The 18,621-nt window shown below is 33.6% G+C and overlaps 1 protein-coding gene across 2 annotated transcripts in view; it reads right to left on the minus strand.

Moving 5' to 3' along the window:
* LOC114505343 (constitutive coactivator of PPAR-gamma-like protein 2) overlaps positions 1–18,621 on the minus strand; it is a 264,300-nt gene that overhangs the window by 211,600 nt on the left and 34,079 nt on the right. For both annotated transcript variants that reach the window (XM_036016503.1, XM_036016501.1), the window contains exons 3-4: positions 2,046–2,218; positions 637–857 (exon numbers count right to left, since the gene is read on the minus strand). In XM_036016503.1, the coding sequence (XP_035872396.1) occupies positions 637–857; positions 2,046–2,218 (394 nt within the window). The remainder of the gene's footprint in view (positions 1–636; positions 858–2,045; positions 2,219–18,621) is intronic.

An 18,621-nucleotide genomic window follows, 5' to 3' on the forward strand; every position in this document is an offset into this window, starting at 1 on the left:
ACTTTCCCTTTGTGATAAGGATTACCTGAGTTAATTCCCATTCCCTAAAAGAAATTAAAAAATATAACATTTGTTGAACACTTGCTATATCTAATACAAAGCATTTAAAGAATTTCCTTAACTTTCCACACTGATAAAGTACAATCCATAATGTTCAAGATTAGATAATGATCACTAAAATGTTTTTATTTCTATCCTTTTTTTAGTTACTGAAATTTTTCATGATTAGTAAATTTTCTTTCTTAAATCCTCAGAAATTTTCAATAATCTTAAATATATCCCACAAAAAAATACATGAGGACTCTCCAAAATAAGGCAATATGTAATAGATATTTCAAAGCAAATTTACATTCCATATCAGGGATCAGCAAACTTCTCTGTAAAGGGCCAGATGGTAAATATTTTGGGCTCTGCCATCCATATGTTCTCTGTCACAACTATTCAACTCTGCCATTATAGCACAAAAGCAGCTGTAGACACTACATGAACAAGTGGGTATAGCTGTGTTCTAATAAAGTTTTATTTACAAAAATAGGCAGCATTTGGCCATGCGTTATAGTTTGCTGCTCCCTGTTCTAGACATATTCAATTAACAACTCTCTTTACCCAACTAATAAACTATAAAATGCTAATCACCAATGACACTCTTAGCAAATGATGTGCGCATTAAGGTGGCTAGGCCTAGATCACCAATCTTCACAGATCCAGTAGGTCCCGTGATGAAAATATTGTCACACTTCAGATCCCGGTGAATAATAGGTGGAGTCCTAGTGTGCAAGAACTGCAACCCCTTTAAAATTTGCCTGCACCAGCTCCTTAGGACCTTTGGTTTCATGACTTTAAATCGTTTTAAGTACCTATATAAAGAAAAAAAGACATATTAATAAAAATACCAAACTTACTGTATGATCACTATGAAGGTAAATCATTTAAGCTAGCAGATATTGCATGTGCTGTACTACAACTGCCATCACTAACTTGTTTTTTTTTTATTGTCTGTTAGAGCAAGACAACTTGAAATCTAATAACTCATTATTTGAGAAGACATCCTACCAAGTTTAGCATTTTTAATTCAAAACAAAAATCATTCTGATCAGAGTGGCCTTCTGCAAAATGGCAGCACAATTTAAAAAGCCCTTCTCTACTTCCCAATACAAAGTCACCCTGGCTGGCGTAGCTCAGTGGATTGAGCGCGGGCTGTGAACCAAAGCGTCACAGGTTCGATTCCCAGTCAGGGTACATGCCTGGGTTGCAGGCCATGACCCCCAGCAACTGCACATTGATGTTTCCCTCTCTATCTACCTCCCTTCCCTCTCTAAAAATAAATAAATAAAATCTAAAAAAAGAAAAAAAATCTAAAAAAAAAAGTCAACAGAGGGTTTAACTACGTAAAATTTTAGTGTAAAGATGGTAGGAAACCATCTTTACACTAAATTAAATGTATACCTCACATTTAACAGTTAGAAATAAGTGATTATACCATCAAATGAAAAACTTTTCAGAAACAAAACAACAGACTACATAAATGTGAACCTAGCCACACCACCTTTTCAGTGTCGTTTACAAAATGACATTATATTATCTCTATAATAATTTCTAATTCTAAAATCCTATGCTATCCCACAAATATTAATTTATAAATACTGCATTGTGTTTTTAAATTGATTTTACAGAGAGAGAGGGGAAGGGAAGGAGGGAGAAAGGGAGAGAGACAAAGAGACATCAGTTTGCTGTCCCACCTATTTATGCATTCATTGCTTGCTTCTTGTATGTGCCCCGATCTGAGAGGAGATCTAACCCACAGCCTTAGTGTATCAGGACAATTCTCTTACCAACTGAGCTACTCAGCCAGGCTTCAACAATGTATTTTCTAGCAAACTTTATTAACATCTTAATTTTTTAACCTGCCCTGAAATAATCTCACAAGATTCAGGATCCTATAAATCCTTTAATCAAGTAGTGTTATTTTACAAGCAACTTTTATGACTGCTGAAAATTATTTCAAAACAGAACTCCAGTAGCAAGGACTATCAGGGTGAACTTACGTCTTTAATGTTCCTGATGTCATAAGTTCAGTCACTAATACAATGCATTTCTTTCCTTTTAATATAGACTCCCAGGAATCATAAAATCGAACTATATTGGGATGCTGGAGACCCTTTAACATCTCTGCTTCTTCCTTGAACCTTTGCTGCTCAGCTTTGGTTAATTTCCGGTCCTGAAATGGAACAAGTTCCAAATTAAAGCATAGAAATTCTCATGCACATTTCTTTTTTTTTTTTTTTGCCTTATTGTAATTTTAATTTTGGATTTAATGAATCTCTCAGATATCAATAAAATCTGCTTTATGTATGTTTTCAAAGTATGTCGGCATATTAAGTATATTCTTTTTTTTCTTTTTTAAAATTTTAATCATTGTCATGCACATTTCTAATACCACTAAAATGAGTGCTTTCCTGGGTTGTATTTATTTACACCTGCCAATTCTTTTCTCAGGACCTATGTAATCACTGACAGTCTTTGTTAGTTACTCTGACTCCTCCCACACAGCAATGCAGCAGTTTCCACATTTTGTAACTGTGTTATAAACCCACCTGCATGATAAATCAATAACTTCAAGAACATCTCGGAAGTTAACTTTTTCTAGGACTCATTTTGATACATATATTAAATCATTATGTTGTGTACTTCAAACTTATGCATTGTTATATGTCAATTATATCCCAATAAAACTGTAAAAATAAAGAAAATTTCCATTGCTTGAAAAGAAACTCATTATCTAGGGAAGGTCCAAGTCAAGGAACATGTATAAAGGACCCATGGACAAAAGCAATGTGGGGTGGATAAGGCAGGGGAAAGTAATGGGGGCAACTGTAATTGAACAATAAAAAAATCATCTAAAAATGAGAAAAAGTAATAATCAACAAAAATAATATGAAAGGTTCCTTAAGAAACCCCTAAATTTCCACATTAAAAGGATCTATGTCAGGACAGGAATAATCAATCAAATTTTAGACACCTAAACATTTATTGCGCTCAAAATATTAATTGCCAACATATTTCCAGACAGAAATATAAAGTTACCAAACAATGAAAGATCTTCTAAGAGGATTTGGTCCTCTAATCTGCTATATTAAATACTAGAAGTTAAGAGAGTAATGTTTGAACTAATGTCACCACAATAAATTCAACTTTTAAACTGAATTTTTAAACCTTCAATTGAAGGTTTAAGGTTGAACCCTAAATTGAATTTTAAAATTTCAATTTGAAAATAAAAGAGTAACGTTTACAGAATTCTGAGGTGAAGACTAAAATTCTGAACCCAAATAAGCTACCAATCAAGTTTATAATGGAAAACTAAACACATTTTTGTGAAAACCAGGACACAGGAAGTATAAGAGCACAAATCCTTTCTAAAAATAATAGTCAAATAATTTCTATTAAAATGTTACCAAATAAAGTCCCTAGAAAAGAAGGGTGTGGCAAACAAAAAATAGTAATACAATGTTTCTAATAATGCTTACTTAGAGTTTAGTCTACTTAGAGTTTAGTCTAAGTAATTGGGGCTCAAGTGGTTGGTAAGTTTCAGTGAACATTCTAAACAGGAATTAAAACAGAAGATTTATAATGAAAAGGAAACAGTCTGGAATTGAAATTCCAGATTACTTCATCAAAATATAATAGACAAGAAACAATAAAATTTCTCACCTGCAAAAGGGAGCAGGAGGAGAAAATGGAGTGATGATAGAACTATTTTAATTTTTGAGGTTAATAAATAGTCAACTACACTAGGTTAAAAATTCAGGTATGATTTCCACTTCAAGATGGCTGACAACATATTAATTTCCCTCCTTTCCTAAATCCCACCAAAATGACAAAAGAAATATATAAATAAATCCACAGTAACAATAAAATAAGAGTTCAAACAAACAATTTTTAAAGGTAAAAATATATACCTTGATAGAAATTTTTATGGAACTCAAGAGAGTGAAAGAAATGGCAACTTGACAGAGGCTAAAGACTTCTTAGAGTTTTTTTTGTTGTTGTTGTGAAGACATTGTAATAACCTTTATAAAGCAACATAACAGAGCTCTGGCAATTTTAGTTATGGTTATTTTTTTCATTCTTTGATGGGTATGAGTAAATATGTAAAAGGATATTCAGTACAGCATGATTTGTAATTGTGAAAACTTAGAAACAACCGAAATGTCAATAATAAAGTTTATTACATGCCAGGCACCATTCAGTTCTGTACAGGCAGTATTTTCACCTAGATGGTTTATCAGTTGTGCTACCACCACTTAAAACTATTTTCTCACTGGTTTAAAGAACATGATTTTTGCATATTAAGCTTCCACCTATGTTGGGTTTTGCTTCCTTCCACAAATCTGTCTACTCCAGGGGCTTCAGTAGGTTTAATAATTGGTCAGGCAAGCAAATTTCCTAGTCTTCATTATTTTATTGGCTATTCTTATCTATTTTTATTTAATACAAACATTAAAATCCTTTTTCCAATTAAAATAAAACAGAATACTTTCCAACCTTAATTATATATATAAATTTGGAGAAAAGTCGCATCTAAAAGCTATCTAAGAACCTGGAATATATCTTTCCATTTGTCCAGTTTCAGTAAGATTTTTTGTGCGAGCAGGGGCAGGGAGAAATGAGCTGATACTCTCTCAAGTTCTTTACTCCTGAGCCTCGTATTTAATTTTTCTTTACTTTAAAATTTCTATTTAGTAAAATTAACTTTTTGTTGTACAGTTCCATAAATTTCAGCAAATTCATAAAGTCATGTAACCACTGCTACAATTAAAATACCAAAAAGTTCCTCCATCCCTTTGTCAAACCCCCTTCTTACCCTTACACCCTGGAAAATAGTTCCTAGTTTTACCTTTTCCATAAAGTCTTATAAATGGGGAAATACATATATATCCTTTTGAGTCTGTCATCTTTCATTTAGCATAATGGCTTTTAAATTGATTGATACTGCTGCAAGTATCAATAGTTTGTTACTGTTAATTGTTGAACAGTATTCCACCTATAGATGTACCACCAGTCTGCCTTTCCATTCCCCAGATGAAGGGAATTTGGGTGGTTTCCAGTTTGGGGCAATTACAATAAAGCTACTATAAACCATTTAAGTACAGATGTTTGTGTGAACATAGGTTTTCTTGGGTAAATATCCCAAGTAGGATTGATGGATCATGTTTAACTTTCAGGGAACTGACAAAGTGAAAAATAGTTCTAGATTTTGTTTTCTCATCAACAACGTGAAGTGCATCTGGGAAAAGTCCCACCATTGTTAATATAACAAGAACAGTTTCTATGATAGTAATGTAACCTGGTAGCCAAAGAGAGTGGACTGGAATGAACATGTGTGAACAATGATGATTTCACTGTACTAGTCAGTGGGGGCGGTACACACCGTTAAGTGAACACGTGTACTGTATGGCCATCACCTCCAAAATTACGGCAAATAGAGCAATGAATCTGCATCAAATTTTGCATTAAGATGGAACATTCCTCCACAGAAACTATTGGGATGATGCAAAAGGCTGCAGCTATGGGCAACTGATGATTGGCTACTTCATCTCAATGCACCCACTCATGCATTGCAACTCATGCAGGATTTTTTGGTTAAACATCAAATCAACCAGGTGACTCAGCCTCCCTACAGCTCAGATTTGGCACCCTGTGACTTCCAGTGTTCCCCAAAACTAAAATCACCTTTGAAAGTTAAGAGATTGTTGATGAGATTCAGAAAAATATGACAGGGCAACTAATGGCAATTGGGAGAACTGTGTGAGGTCCCAAGGTGCCTACTTTGAAGGGGACTGAGGCATCACTGTCCTATCTACGATGTTTCTTGTATTTTTATCTTTCTTCAGTTTTTCATATTATATGGCAGAATACCTTCTGGACAGACCTTGTAAATGAGTTTCTCCACATACATCATCCTCACTAGCAGCTTTTTTTTTTATTATTTGTTTGTTTGGTTGGTTTTTAGCCATTCTAATAGGTATATTGGGAGTACAAAATTATAGCTTCAATTTCCACTTCCCTAAGGATTATGATATTGAACACTTTTTTCATGTGCTTACTTGCCATACATCTGTCTTTTTTAGTGAAATGTCTGTTCAAATCTTTACTCGATTTTCAAATTGGCTTGTTTTATTCAGTTGAGTTTTGAGAATTCTTTATAGATTCTGGATATAAGTTCTTTGTCCCATATGTGATCTGAAAATAGTCTCTGCTAGTCTGTGGATTATATTTTCATTTTCTTAACAATTTATTTTTTAATTGCAATTACATTCATCATGAAAATTTTTAAATTTTATTGAACTTATTAGGGTGACATCAGTTAATAAAATTATATAGGTTTCAGGTGTACAATTCTGTAATACATCATCTGTATATTATACTGTCTATTTACTGATTTTTTTTTCTTTTATGGATCATGTTTCTGTTGCTATATCCAACAACTCTTTCCCTAAACAAAAGTCAAAAGAATTTTCTCATGTTTTCTTCTAGAAGTTTTACAGTTTTATGTTATACTTTTAAGTCTATCATATATTTTGAATTAAATTATGATATGTGTAAGAGTTATATTGAGGTTCTTTTTTTTTTCAATATGTATGTCCAATTTTTGCAGCATCTTTTGTTGAAAAGATTACCCTTTTTATACTGAATTGCCATCACACCTTTTTTTGTGTTTAAAAATCACTTGACTATATCCATTTGGATCTATTTCTCAACTCTGTTCCAGTGATCTGCGTACCTATCTTTCTGCCAATGCCATATGCATTTTAATTACTGTGCCTTTAGAGTAAGTCAGAAATCGGACAATATGAATTCTTTAACCATGATCGTTTTCATCAAAATTGTTTAGCTATTCTGCTTCCTTGCTTTTCTATATTAATTATGGAATCAGACTGTTAACATCTACAAAAATTCCTACTATGATTGTGATGTAATTGTCCTGAATTTCTGGGTCATGTGGAAAGAACTGACATCTTAACATTGTCTTCCAACAACCAATCCATTAGTTCAGGTTTTCTTTGATTTATTAGTGGGTTGTGTTTTTTTTAGTTTTGAGCAGATTCTGCACATACTTTGTTATATTTATACTTAAGTATTTTATTTTTGGCACTATTGTAAATGGTACTTTTTAATTAAAAATTGCAATTTCCAATTATGCATTGCTAGTGATTAGAGATATAATTGGTTTTTGTATATTAACCATGTATCCTGCAACTTTGTTAAACTCACTTAATAATTCCAGGATGGTTTTTTAATTCCTTGGGATTTTCTATGTAGATAATCATGTCATCAATAAGTAAAGACAGTTTTATTTCTTCCTTTGCAATCTATATTCCTTTTATTTCTTTTTTATGCCTGATTTCATTGACTATAACTCCCAATACAATATTGAAAACATCATACTGAAAGTAGTTAAAAGTAGACATTCGTGCCTTGTTAAGAGAAAAAGCATTCAGTCGTCGTCACCATTTACTTAACTTGATGTTGGTTGTAGGTCTTTAAAAAAACAGATGCCCTTTACCAGTTTAAGGAGGTTCCCTTCTATTGCAAGTTTGCTGAGATTTTTTAAAATCATAAGTGGATACTGAATATCTTCAAATGCTTTTTTCTGCAAATATGGAAATGTTGTTTCTTCTGTAGTCTGTTAATATGTCAAATTACATTAACTTTAAATGTTGAACAATCTTTGCATTCCTGGAAAAAGCCCACACAGTCATCACATGTTGTCCTTTTTATATATTGCTGGATTTGATTGCTAATATTATGTCAAACATTTTTTCATCTATGTTCATAAGGGATATTGGTCTGCAGTTTTATTTTCTTATAATGTCTTTATACAGTTTTGACATCAAGTGAATGGGCTCTGGCTTGATTTTTGCCCTGCTATTTTCAGTCAATCACTTCTCTGAAAAAGTTAGAGAAGATGGCTTGGGGCCCACTTTGTCATCCTCTACCTTCCTAATTCCTCCCCAGGAATCTTCTAGAAAGGAGCTATGAGAGACTGAGATATTCCAGTAATTACATTTTATCATCAGCACAGAAGATATAAAGTTATCTTTCTCAATGTTTATACTGTTAATTTTCTCATTTATTGATTTTGCTAAGATATTCACTATATGCAATATAGTAGATATTTGCAATAATGGTGACTGAAAAAAATAAGTCACCACTGTTCATTGTATTTTAATAAAAATAGCTATATTATCTCATATCTTAGAATGTTTACTGAGTTTTGTGTTTTCAAAAATAGTTTAACATGTTGAGGTCATTTTCTCATATTCCTACTTTACTTTTACTTTTAATGAAGAATGGCTATTAATTTTTATCAAATGTTTTCTCAGTACCTACTGATATGATCATATGGTTTACTGATAGGTAATTGATACAGAACTATTCTTAAAATCTTAAAACAAAGCCAAACTAGTAGCAGGATATTATTCTTTTGATCCATTGGTGAATTCTGTTGATAGTAAAATCCTTTACTAAGGATTTTAATATCTATATTTATATGTGCAATTCTTTTTTTGTATGATATAAAGATTTGGTATTAAGATTATACTGACTTCATGAAATTAATTGGGGTTAAGAAGTTTTAACACTGGAATCTTTGTCATTTAAAGGTTACTTGGAAATCAAGCTCTGAATCCACTTGTTCCTGGGTGTTTTTTTTCCTCTTTTTAAACTATTTAAAAAATCAGGCATAAAGAATATGTGTTCATTTGCAAATTATTTTGTTCAATATTATATTTTAATGCTTACTTCTTTTATATGTATAGTTATACTTTATTTTAACTATTGTTCAGTATCTTACCATATAGTTCTACTACAATTTATACCTTTATCTATTGATGAACGTTTAGGTTGCTCCATGTTTTCTCTATTATAAACAATGCTATACACTACATATTCTTGGATGCCTCCCTGTTTTGGTGTCAAGAAAAAAACTTAAATCATCTCATTATATCTTTTATTTAAAATGGCCTAGTAATTTTTTCTTTTTCTTGTGCACATTTTTATTTATATTTTGCTTAGGAATAATCCATTACTTAAGATTTTAAATGTGTTTTCGATGTTAAAAGTAAAATCTAGATGGTGAGTATTAAGGACGTTCTCAGCAAATCTTTCAACTTTGCTCTATATTTGAAGTGTTTCATACTTAAAATGCTGGGAAAAACTATGTTGTCAAGGTTGCAGATGGTATTCTCTTATTCTTTTCTAGAGCATAGCTATATTTCATTTCTCATTTCTTCTCTCATTTTTTTGCCTTTATTTTTCTTCATCAGGTTCATTAATCATTTAACAGCAAGCCAAAAAGAGTAGATTTATCCTATTTTTGTTTATAATTTTTACTAATTTGTTATCTTTTTAAAAGATTTTATTTATTTATTTTTAGAGAGAGGAGAAGGGAAGGAGAGCGAGAGAAACAATTAATGTGTTGTTGCCTCTTGTGTGTCCTCTATACTGGGGACCTGGCCCACAACCCAGGCATGTGCCCTGACAGATAACAGAACTGACAAGCCTTTGTTTAGAAGTCTGATGCTCAATCCACTGAGCCACACCAACTAGGGCAATTTCAGTTATCTTTCTTTATTCCCTCTTCCTTTATTTTGCTTTATTTTCCTGTTATTGCCTTAATGTCATAAAATGAACACTAAATTCATCCTAATTGTTATTAATTAGTAATGAAGACATTTTAGGGGATATATTTTCTTTGGATTATAGCTTTTACAATGACCAATAAGTTTTGTTATGATGTCTTCTTTTTTTATTGCTTTCTAGGTAGTTTGTAATTTCAGTTTTATCTCCTTGACCCAAAATTTATCTAGGAGTGTGGTTTCTAATCTCCAATTAAGAATATCTGGCTCTGGCCAGGTAGCTCAGTTGTAAGAGCATTGTCTCCAATAATGCTAAGGTTGCAGGTTGGGTCACCTCCCCAGTCATGGCACATACAAGAATCAACCAATGACATGTATCAATAAGTGGCACAACAAGTGTCTCTCTCAACGTTTCTTTCTCTCTCTCAACATTTCTTTCTCTCTCTATAAAATCAATAAATTTTAAAAAAGCAAAAATAGTATTTTGGCCATTTGTTTATTATTTCCAATTTTATTGAGACATACAGAATATAAAATTGCTTTTCTTTAACCAAAGGTTTTCTTTGAGCCATATATGCAACCAACTTTCTTAATGGCTTGTAGACTATAAAAATATATGTTCCCTATTTGTAAATATATCCACACATATAAATCAAATGGATTTTATGGATTCTATTATCCAATTCCTCTATATTTATTCACTTATTGTTTGTTAGATCTGTACTATTTGGAAAGAAAGGCACCTGAAATTCTCTATTATACCTAATATTTATCCCTTTTCCTCGAATCTATTAGAAGTTCTGAGTTTAAATTATTAGCAAAAATATTTTTAGTGCCTACAATTCTTTGACATAACTTCTTAATATGTGAAGTAACTTCATAATATCCTGTTTGATGCTTTAACTTTATCTTCTTCCTTCTGAGATAGATATTAATATTGCCATTCCTGCTTGCTCTTTGCTTGCTTATACCTTTATCTTAGCTTTTCTTTATCACTGTTTTAAGTATGTCTTTATAAACAACACACGTGGCTTTTGTCCTCTAACCCCATCTGACATTCTAACTTCTTTTAACAAGCAAGTGCAATATGTCCAAATGTGATATAAGCAAATGATTATTCATTTGAGTATTTAATTTTTTTTTAAGATTTTATTCATCCATTTCTAGAAAGGGAAGGGAGGGAGGGAGGGAGAGAGAGAGAGAGAGAGAGAGAGAGAGAGAGAGAGAGGGAGAGAGAGAGAGGGAGAAACATCAATGTGCGGTTGCTGGGGGTTATGGCCTGCAACCCAGGAATGTACCCTGGCTGGGAATTGAACCTGGGACACTTTGGTTCCCAGCCCTGAGTATTTAATTTTACTACTTCCATCTTATTTTAGGTTCTTTGTTCCTGTTAATGTAGAATTATATCATATTTTTCCTTTTTACTAGTGTTTACCTTCTTTTTCTGATATTCAAAATCAAACACTAATAAACTAATTCAGCAAAGTTGCAGTAAACCACGTCAACACTTAACATTTAAAAGTCAGCTGTATTTCTATACACTGAAATAAATAATCCAACAAGGAAATTAAGGAAACAACTCCATCTACAATTGCATCAAAAGAACAAGGTTAATTAAGGAGACAAAAGATGTGTAACACTGAAAATTACAAAACATTGCTAAAATAAAAGAGAAATAAATGGAAACACATCTTGTATTTATAGATTGCAAGACTTAATATTGTTCAGATGTCAACATCAAAAAAAGACCTACAGATTCAGTTCAATCCTTATCAAACTCCCAGTGACATTTTTCTCACAAATAAAAAAAAATCCTAAAATTCATATGGAATGTCAAAAAATATCAAATACCCAAAACAATCTTGAAAAAGAAGAAACTTCAAGTTCCTGATTTCAAAACATACTACAAAGGTATAATAATCAAAATAGTATGATACTGGCATAAAGACAGACAAAAAGATCAACGAAATAGACTAGAGAGGCTGAAATAAACCTTCACACATATCATCAAATTCTTTCTGACAAGGATACCAAGAACATTTGATGGGGAAAAGATATTCTTTTCAACAAATGGTGGAATAAACTGAGTACCCTCATGCAAAACAATAAGTTGGAAACTTACTTTATACTATATACAAAAATTAAGTCAAAGTGAATCAAAGACCTAAATATAAGAGCTAATTTTGTAAAACTTTTAGAAGAAAACATAGGAGAAAAGCTTCATGACACTGGATTTAGCAATGAATTTTTTGATATGACACCAAAAGCATATAGATAAACTGGACCTAATCAAAATTAAAAACTTTTGGGCATCAAAGGCATATTAAGAAAGTGAAAAGGCAATCCATAAAATGGGAGCAAATATTTGCAATTCCTATCTGATAAGTCATTAATACTCAGAATACATATATAAAAATGACTACAACTCAACAACAAAAAGACAAACAACCAAATTCAACAATTGGCAAAAGACTTGAATAAATATATCTCCAAAGAAGAAATACAAGTGGTCAATAAACAAATGAAAAGAGGTTCAACTTCGTTAAGAAGTAGGTAAATGTAAATTAAAACCAGGATGAGATATCACTTCACACCACTTAGGATGGCTATGAAAAAAAAAAACAACAAAATAACAAGTGCTGACAATGATGTGCAGAAACTGGAACCCTTGTGTATTACCGGTGGGAACGTAAAATGGTATAGCCACTGTGGAAAACAGTGTAGTAATTCCTAAAAACTTAAACATAGAATTACCATATAATCTAGCAATTTCACTTAAAGGTATATGCCATAAAGAATTAAAAGGGACTTGAACATGTATTTTTGCACCAATGTTCATAGCAGCATTATTTACAATAGTCAAAAAGTGGAAATAATACAAATGTCCATCAGTGGATGGATAAAAATATGTGGTATATACATAAAATGGAATATAATTCAGCCTTAAAAAAGAATGGAATTCTGATACATGCCACTACATGAATGAATCCTGAAAATATTTTGTTAAATGAAATAACCCACAGACAAAAGAACAAATATTGTATGGCTATACTTACATGAAACACCTAGAACAAACAAACTCACAGAGATAGAAAGTAGAATAGCGGTTACCAGGGGCTGGGGAAAGTGAAGAAATGAGAGTTGTTATTTAATGGATTCAGAGTTTCAGCTTGTAATGATGAAAAAATTCTGAAGATGAATGGTGGTGATGGTTGTACAACAATGTCAATGTACTTAATGCCACTGAATTGTACAATTAAAATGGCTCAAATGGTATATTTTATATTATGTACATTTGACACAATAAAAATAAAAGAGTTGAGGCCCTAGCTTGTGTGGCTCAGTTGGCTGGAGCAATGTTCCCTAAGCACAAGATTGAAGGTTCGATTCCTAGTCAGGGCATGTGCCTAGGTTGCAGGTTCAACTCCAAGTCCAGATGCGTACAATCACCAGTCCAGGCATATATGGGAAGCAACCGATCAATATTTCTCTCACACTGATGCTTGTCTCTCTCCCTTTCTCTCTCTAAAAGCAAGGATAAAAATGTCCTCAGGTAAGGATTTAAAAAAAGGGGGGAACTAAGGAACTCACACAGTACACTAAGGAACTCACACAGTACTTGTCTTTCTCTGTGGGACTTATCTCACTTAGCCTGCCTTCAAGATTTATCCATGTTGTCGCAAATGGCAGGATTTCCTTCTTTCTAATAGCTGAATAATGTTCATGTGTGTGTGTATGTGTGTGTGTGTGTGAGAGAGAGAGAGAGAGAGAGAGAGAGAGAGAGGGACATCTTCTTTATCCATTAATCCATTGATGGACACTTAGGTTGTTTCCATATCTTGGCTATTATGAATAATACTGCAATGAACATAAGTGGGAAAGTATCCCTTTGATATAAAAATACTATATGATATTTATCTGTGAAATCTTAAAAAACTGAAATTTTAAAAACAAAGTAGAATAGTACTTACCAGGGGCTGTAGAGTGGGGGATTTGGGAGATGTTTAGGGGTACATACAAACTTATAACTACAGTCAAACCCTCAGTTATTGAATGTCTCCCATCTCGAACTATTAGGTTCTCAATCAAGTTGTTCACAGAAAAAATGCCTCAATTGTTGAACAAACTTGGTTCTCAACCTGATATCCCTTTTGTACTGATACCTGTATGATTAGTTATGTGTCTCTGAGGTAACAAAGGAGATTCAGTTTTCAAACAAATCACTTACTGAACAACAGCCTTCTAGAACAAATTAAATTCAAGAACCAAGGTTCCACTGTAGCCGATAAATAAGTTCTGGAGATCTCATGTACCACATAATGATTATAGTCAACAATACTGTATTATAAACTTCAAAGTTGCTAAGAGACTAAATCTTAACTGTTCCCAACACACAAAAAAATTATAATTATATGACATGATGGAGGTGCTAGCTAATGCTATGTTGGTAATCATATAGCAATAGATAAAATATATCAAATCAACACAGTATATACTTTTAAGTTACACAATGTTATATGTCAGTTATATCTCTATTAAAAAGGCTTAAAAAGAGTTGAGGAACTCAAAGAACAAAAGCAAGAAATGCTAAATTTAGAAGAGATTTAAAGACAAGTGTTTATGATTTTCTGTCTAACCTAAGATGAACATTAAGTCCTAAATGTCCCTGTAATTAGCTAGCAGTCCTCTCTTTGTGGTAGATCAACAGATCTCCTCTCAAGAATAATGAATAAATTTTGATGCCCTCTGATTAAGTTGGTAAATGCAAGTCTTTCATGTGGCAATAGATAAACTATTTCACTTTACCCTTTGATCCTATGTATTAAAAATAGCACTGGGAATAAACAACTCTAAAAAGTTACAACTGCTATCCTAGATGTATTGCTAGAGGTAAAAATCCACTAAAAAGGTATAGCCAAAGTCTTCAAAGGTCCATTTCTAATTCAGTGAGTCGCAAGTAAACCTGTCAATGTAGCACCTGAACCCACAGGAGAGCTTTCAGCTACTGAATAACCCTCCTTTAAACACAGACAGACACACACACATACACTGTTGTATAAATGATAATCACTTTGATAAGGTAACTTTCACACATTGCCAATGAAGAGCTCTTACACAACAAAGGGATGATGAACCACAAATGGCAAACAAGAGAGAGTGACAGCTAATGGAGTTGACATAGTCAGAAGCCAGGAAAGTGATAGTCCACAAAAATGATCCATTAATCTTACTGTCTCTAGGTAAGTGCACCTCCCCTCAAAAAAATCAAATATCAAATTTTAAGTGTTATAAACATTAATTTACATGGATGATAAATATAATAGAGATCAAATACAAATTTACCAAATAGTTTCCAACCACTGCAATACTACTTTAAAAAGATTTACGGTCCTTTTATGAATGTTAACTAAACACAATCTATTATAATATACGGCATGCTAAAAATGTCCACAAATCCTTTCCTAAGACAAGGCACAATACCAACATGACTAACCTGCATATGTATTTACTCAAGATAAGAGGCATTTCACTTCCAAAAGGTAAACTATGGCCTTATCAGCTATGTCTCCTAATGCAAACACCAACAATGAAGTACAGAATCAGGTCAGAGGATATATGGATCTGTTTCTGCAAATGTGAAAGTAGGAAGAAATCAACAATGTTATAAAAGCTGTATTATAAAATAACTTGCTCATGTAAGGATGAACACCATGAAGGTTTCATAATGGTGCATCCTTTACAAAGCAGTCTATCAATTACTATTCTGGATAATTATGAGGTTGATCAGTATTTTATCACAATTATTTAATGAACACCTAAACATGTACCACATCCTTTATAGGTATTATCTCTAATCAGCGTTTTGTTTCTCAAGCTGAGTAGTGCGTACACAGGTTCCTTGTGTTACTCCTTATTATTTTTTATGTATCAGAAATATTTACTATATATTTTTAAGGATTTTATTTATTTATTTTTAGAGAGGGAAGGGAGGGAGAAAGAAAGAGAGAAACATCAATGTGCAGTTGCTGAGGGCTGTGGCCTGCAACCCAGGCATGTGCCCTGACTGGGAATTGAACCTGCGACACTTTGATTCGCAGCCCATGCTCAATCCACTGAGCTACATCAGCCAGGGTTTTTTACCATATTTTTTAAAAGTGAAAACTTAGCCCTGGACAGTGTGGCTCAGTTTGTTGGAGTGTTCTCCTGTGCACCAAAAGGTTGCAGGTTCAATCCGTGTTCAAGACACATACTTAGGTTGCCAGTTCAAATCCCTAGTCTGCGCATGTATGGGAAGCAACCAATAGATGTTTCTCTCATATCGATATCTGTCTGTCTGTCTCACTCTCTCTAAAATAAATAAACATATCCTTGGGGGAGGATTTTTTTAAGTGAAAAACTACACCTTCAAAGTATAAAGTAGCTTAGTTTACCCAAGGTACCTAACTGGCACAGGCAACATTGTACCCAGGTTTGCTGTATTCTGATACCCAAGCACTCTCCAATTTATCACTCTGCCTCTCAGAAACAATATTCACAGTGATGACTGCAGATACCTCAGTGACAAGCCACTTCCCATGGAGAGATTGTGCAGCACCCCAGAACTACAGCTAAATAAAATAAACACACACTAGGGCAATGGCAATTAGTAAATTGCAACATCAAAGAAGTAATCAAGAAATCAAAATATAGGCCTGGCTGCTGTGGCCTGCAAACCGAAAAGTTGCCTGTTGGACTCCTGGTCAGGGCACATGCCTGGGTTGTATGCCACTTCCCCAGTTGGGAGTGCGCAACACGCAACCAACTGAAGTTTCTCTCACACATCAATGTTTCTCTCCCTCTCTCTCCCTTTCCCTCTCTAAAAATAAATAAGTAAAAATATTTTTTTTAATTAAATCAACATATAATGGTCATAATCTGGCAATATTAGCATGTTAAAGCTTTTAGATAGCTTTAGATAGCCATGGTATTAATACATAAAGAAAAATGCTCATTGGCAGTGATCAGGATAATACATGGAAAAGGGAATGAAACTCATACAGAATCAGGTTCCTTTGTTTCCAGTACTGTTGAAGAAAGAATATGTCCTCATGCAGTGAAGACCTGACCCTTCCGTTCATTTGGTTGGTCTATTGTATTAGCAGGAGGACACAGAGGAACATGTATTTCCTATATTTACCAAGCCAGCTTCTGGTTGTAATTTAATTTCCCATGTATATAGCCTAGAGATCAACTAAAGCATTTGACCTGACAACTATATTCTTCACTCTGAATTAATAAACTTGTGTCCTAGATTTAGGCATTTAAGTTAGCATGAGTCAGCATCCCCCAATGTGTCCAACACTGATAAAAGGTGAAGGCCAGACTTTGAACCACGGTAACACAGTAAGGAACTGTTCCTCAAGCCATGGAATGTCCTTAAATGACATTATTAATTTGTACCCCTTGAGATTCACCAGTTTAATGTTAAGATCCTTATTCTAGCCCTGGCCAGTGTGGCTCAGTTGATTAGAGCATCATCCTGTATACCAAAAAATTGTGGGTTCCATACCGGGTCCAGGAGTATAGAGGAGGCAGGCAAGCAATGTTTCTCTGTTTGTCTCCCCACTCTCCCAGCTTCCTCTCTCTAAGAACAATGAAAAAAAATGTCCTTGGGTGAGGATTAAAAAAAAAGCTTATTTTAAACAGAGTCCATTTAAGAAATAATGTGTTCAAAAGTGGTTTAAAAACATAAAAGAATGATCTACTGAAATAACTAATGAGAGGGAATTTCTTAAGTCATCTATGCAAATATTTTATATATAACTGATGGAATATAAATTCCTGTTCTGCCCCTCTGGGCAAGTTACTTAATGTATCTAAACCTCAGTTCTGAGCCCTGGCTGGCATAGCTCAGTGGATTGAGCGCGGGCTGGGAACCAAAGTGTCCCAGGTTCGATTCCCAGCCAGGGTACATTCCTGGGTTGCAGGCCATAACCCCCAGCAACAGCACATTGATGTGTTTCTCTCTCTCTCTCTCTCTCTCTCTCTCTCTCTCTCTCTCCTTCCCTCCCTCCCTTCCCTCTCTAAAAAAATAAATAAAATCTTTAAAAAAAAGAAATAATGAGGTAACCTCAGTAAAATATGTCAAATGCTCTTAAAAATATAAAAAATTAAAAAAAAAAACCTCAGTTCTACCATCTGAAAACTAATCACCCCTTACCTAATGTAATTATTGCAAGGATTAAACAAAATATTCAAATTAAATACCTGTATAAGTGTTCAATTAATATTAATTTTGATAAAAGGAAAGTATATGGTACTATTATTAATAACTTAAGATGCACTAAAATTCCTCAACCACAAATTGCCCAATTTGGGGGTTTTCAGAAACTCACCAGTCATATTTAGAAAGAGATCATGCCCTGGCTGGCATAGCTCAGTGGATTGAGTGCAGGCTGTGAACCAAAGCATCGCAGGTTCAATTCTCAATCAGGGCACATGCCTGGGTTGCCAGGCCACGGCCCCCAGCAACCGCACATTGATGTTTCTCTCTCTCTCTTTCTCCCTCCCTTCCCTCTCTAAAAATAAATAAATAAATAAAATCTTTAAAAAAATAAAGAGATCACATAAAACAAAGAGGTAATTCCAATTAACAAATATAGAAGGAATTGGGAAAACAGAAAATCACCATTATAATACCACAGCAATACTACAGGTAAAATATACCAATTGATGCCAAAACAGTGGGGGAAAGTGTGAGGCAAAACAGTTATTTGCATAGTCTCAAAGTATCTACACCCAAGATATTCATTAATCTACAAAGGGAAAAAATATTTATTTAACAGTATAGAAAACCTGTCATATGCTACCCTAAGTAAGTGGTCAAGGTTATAATCAGCAGTAATCCATATAGACAACATGTATACCCCCTGCTATAATGCAACTGAGAAGAGTGCACCACTCCTATAGTATCTTTGCCACAATTCACAGCCTAAATCAAATC

This window comes from Phyllostomus discolor, chromosome X (assembly GCF_004126475.2).
Source record: "Phyllostomus discolor isolate MPI-MPIP mPhyDis1 chromosome X, mPhyDis1.pri.v3, whole genome shotgun sequence".
NCBI lineage: Eukaryota > Metazoa > Chordata > Mammalia > Chiroptera > Phyllostomidae > Phyllostomus > Phyllostomus discolor.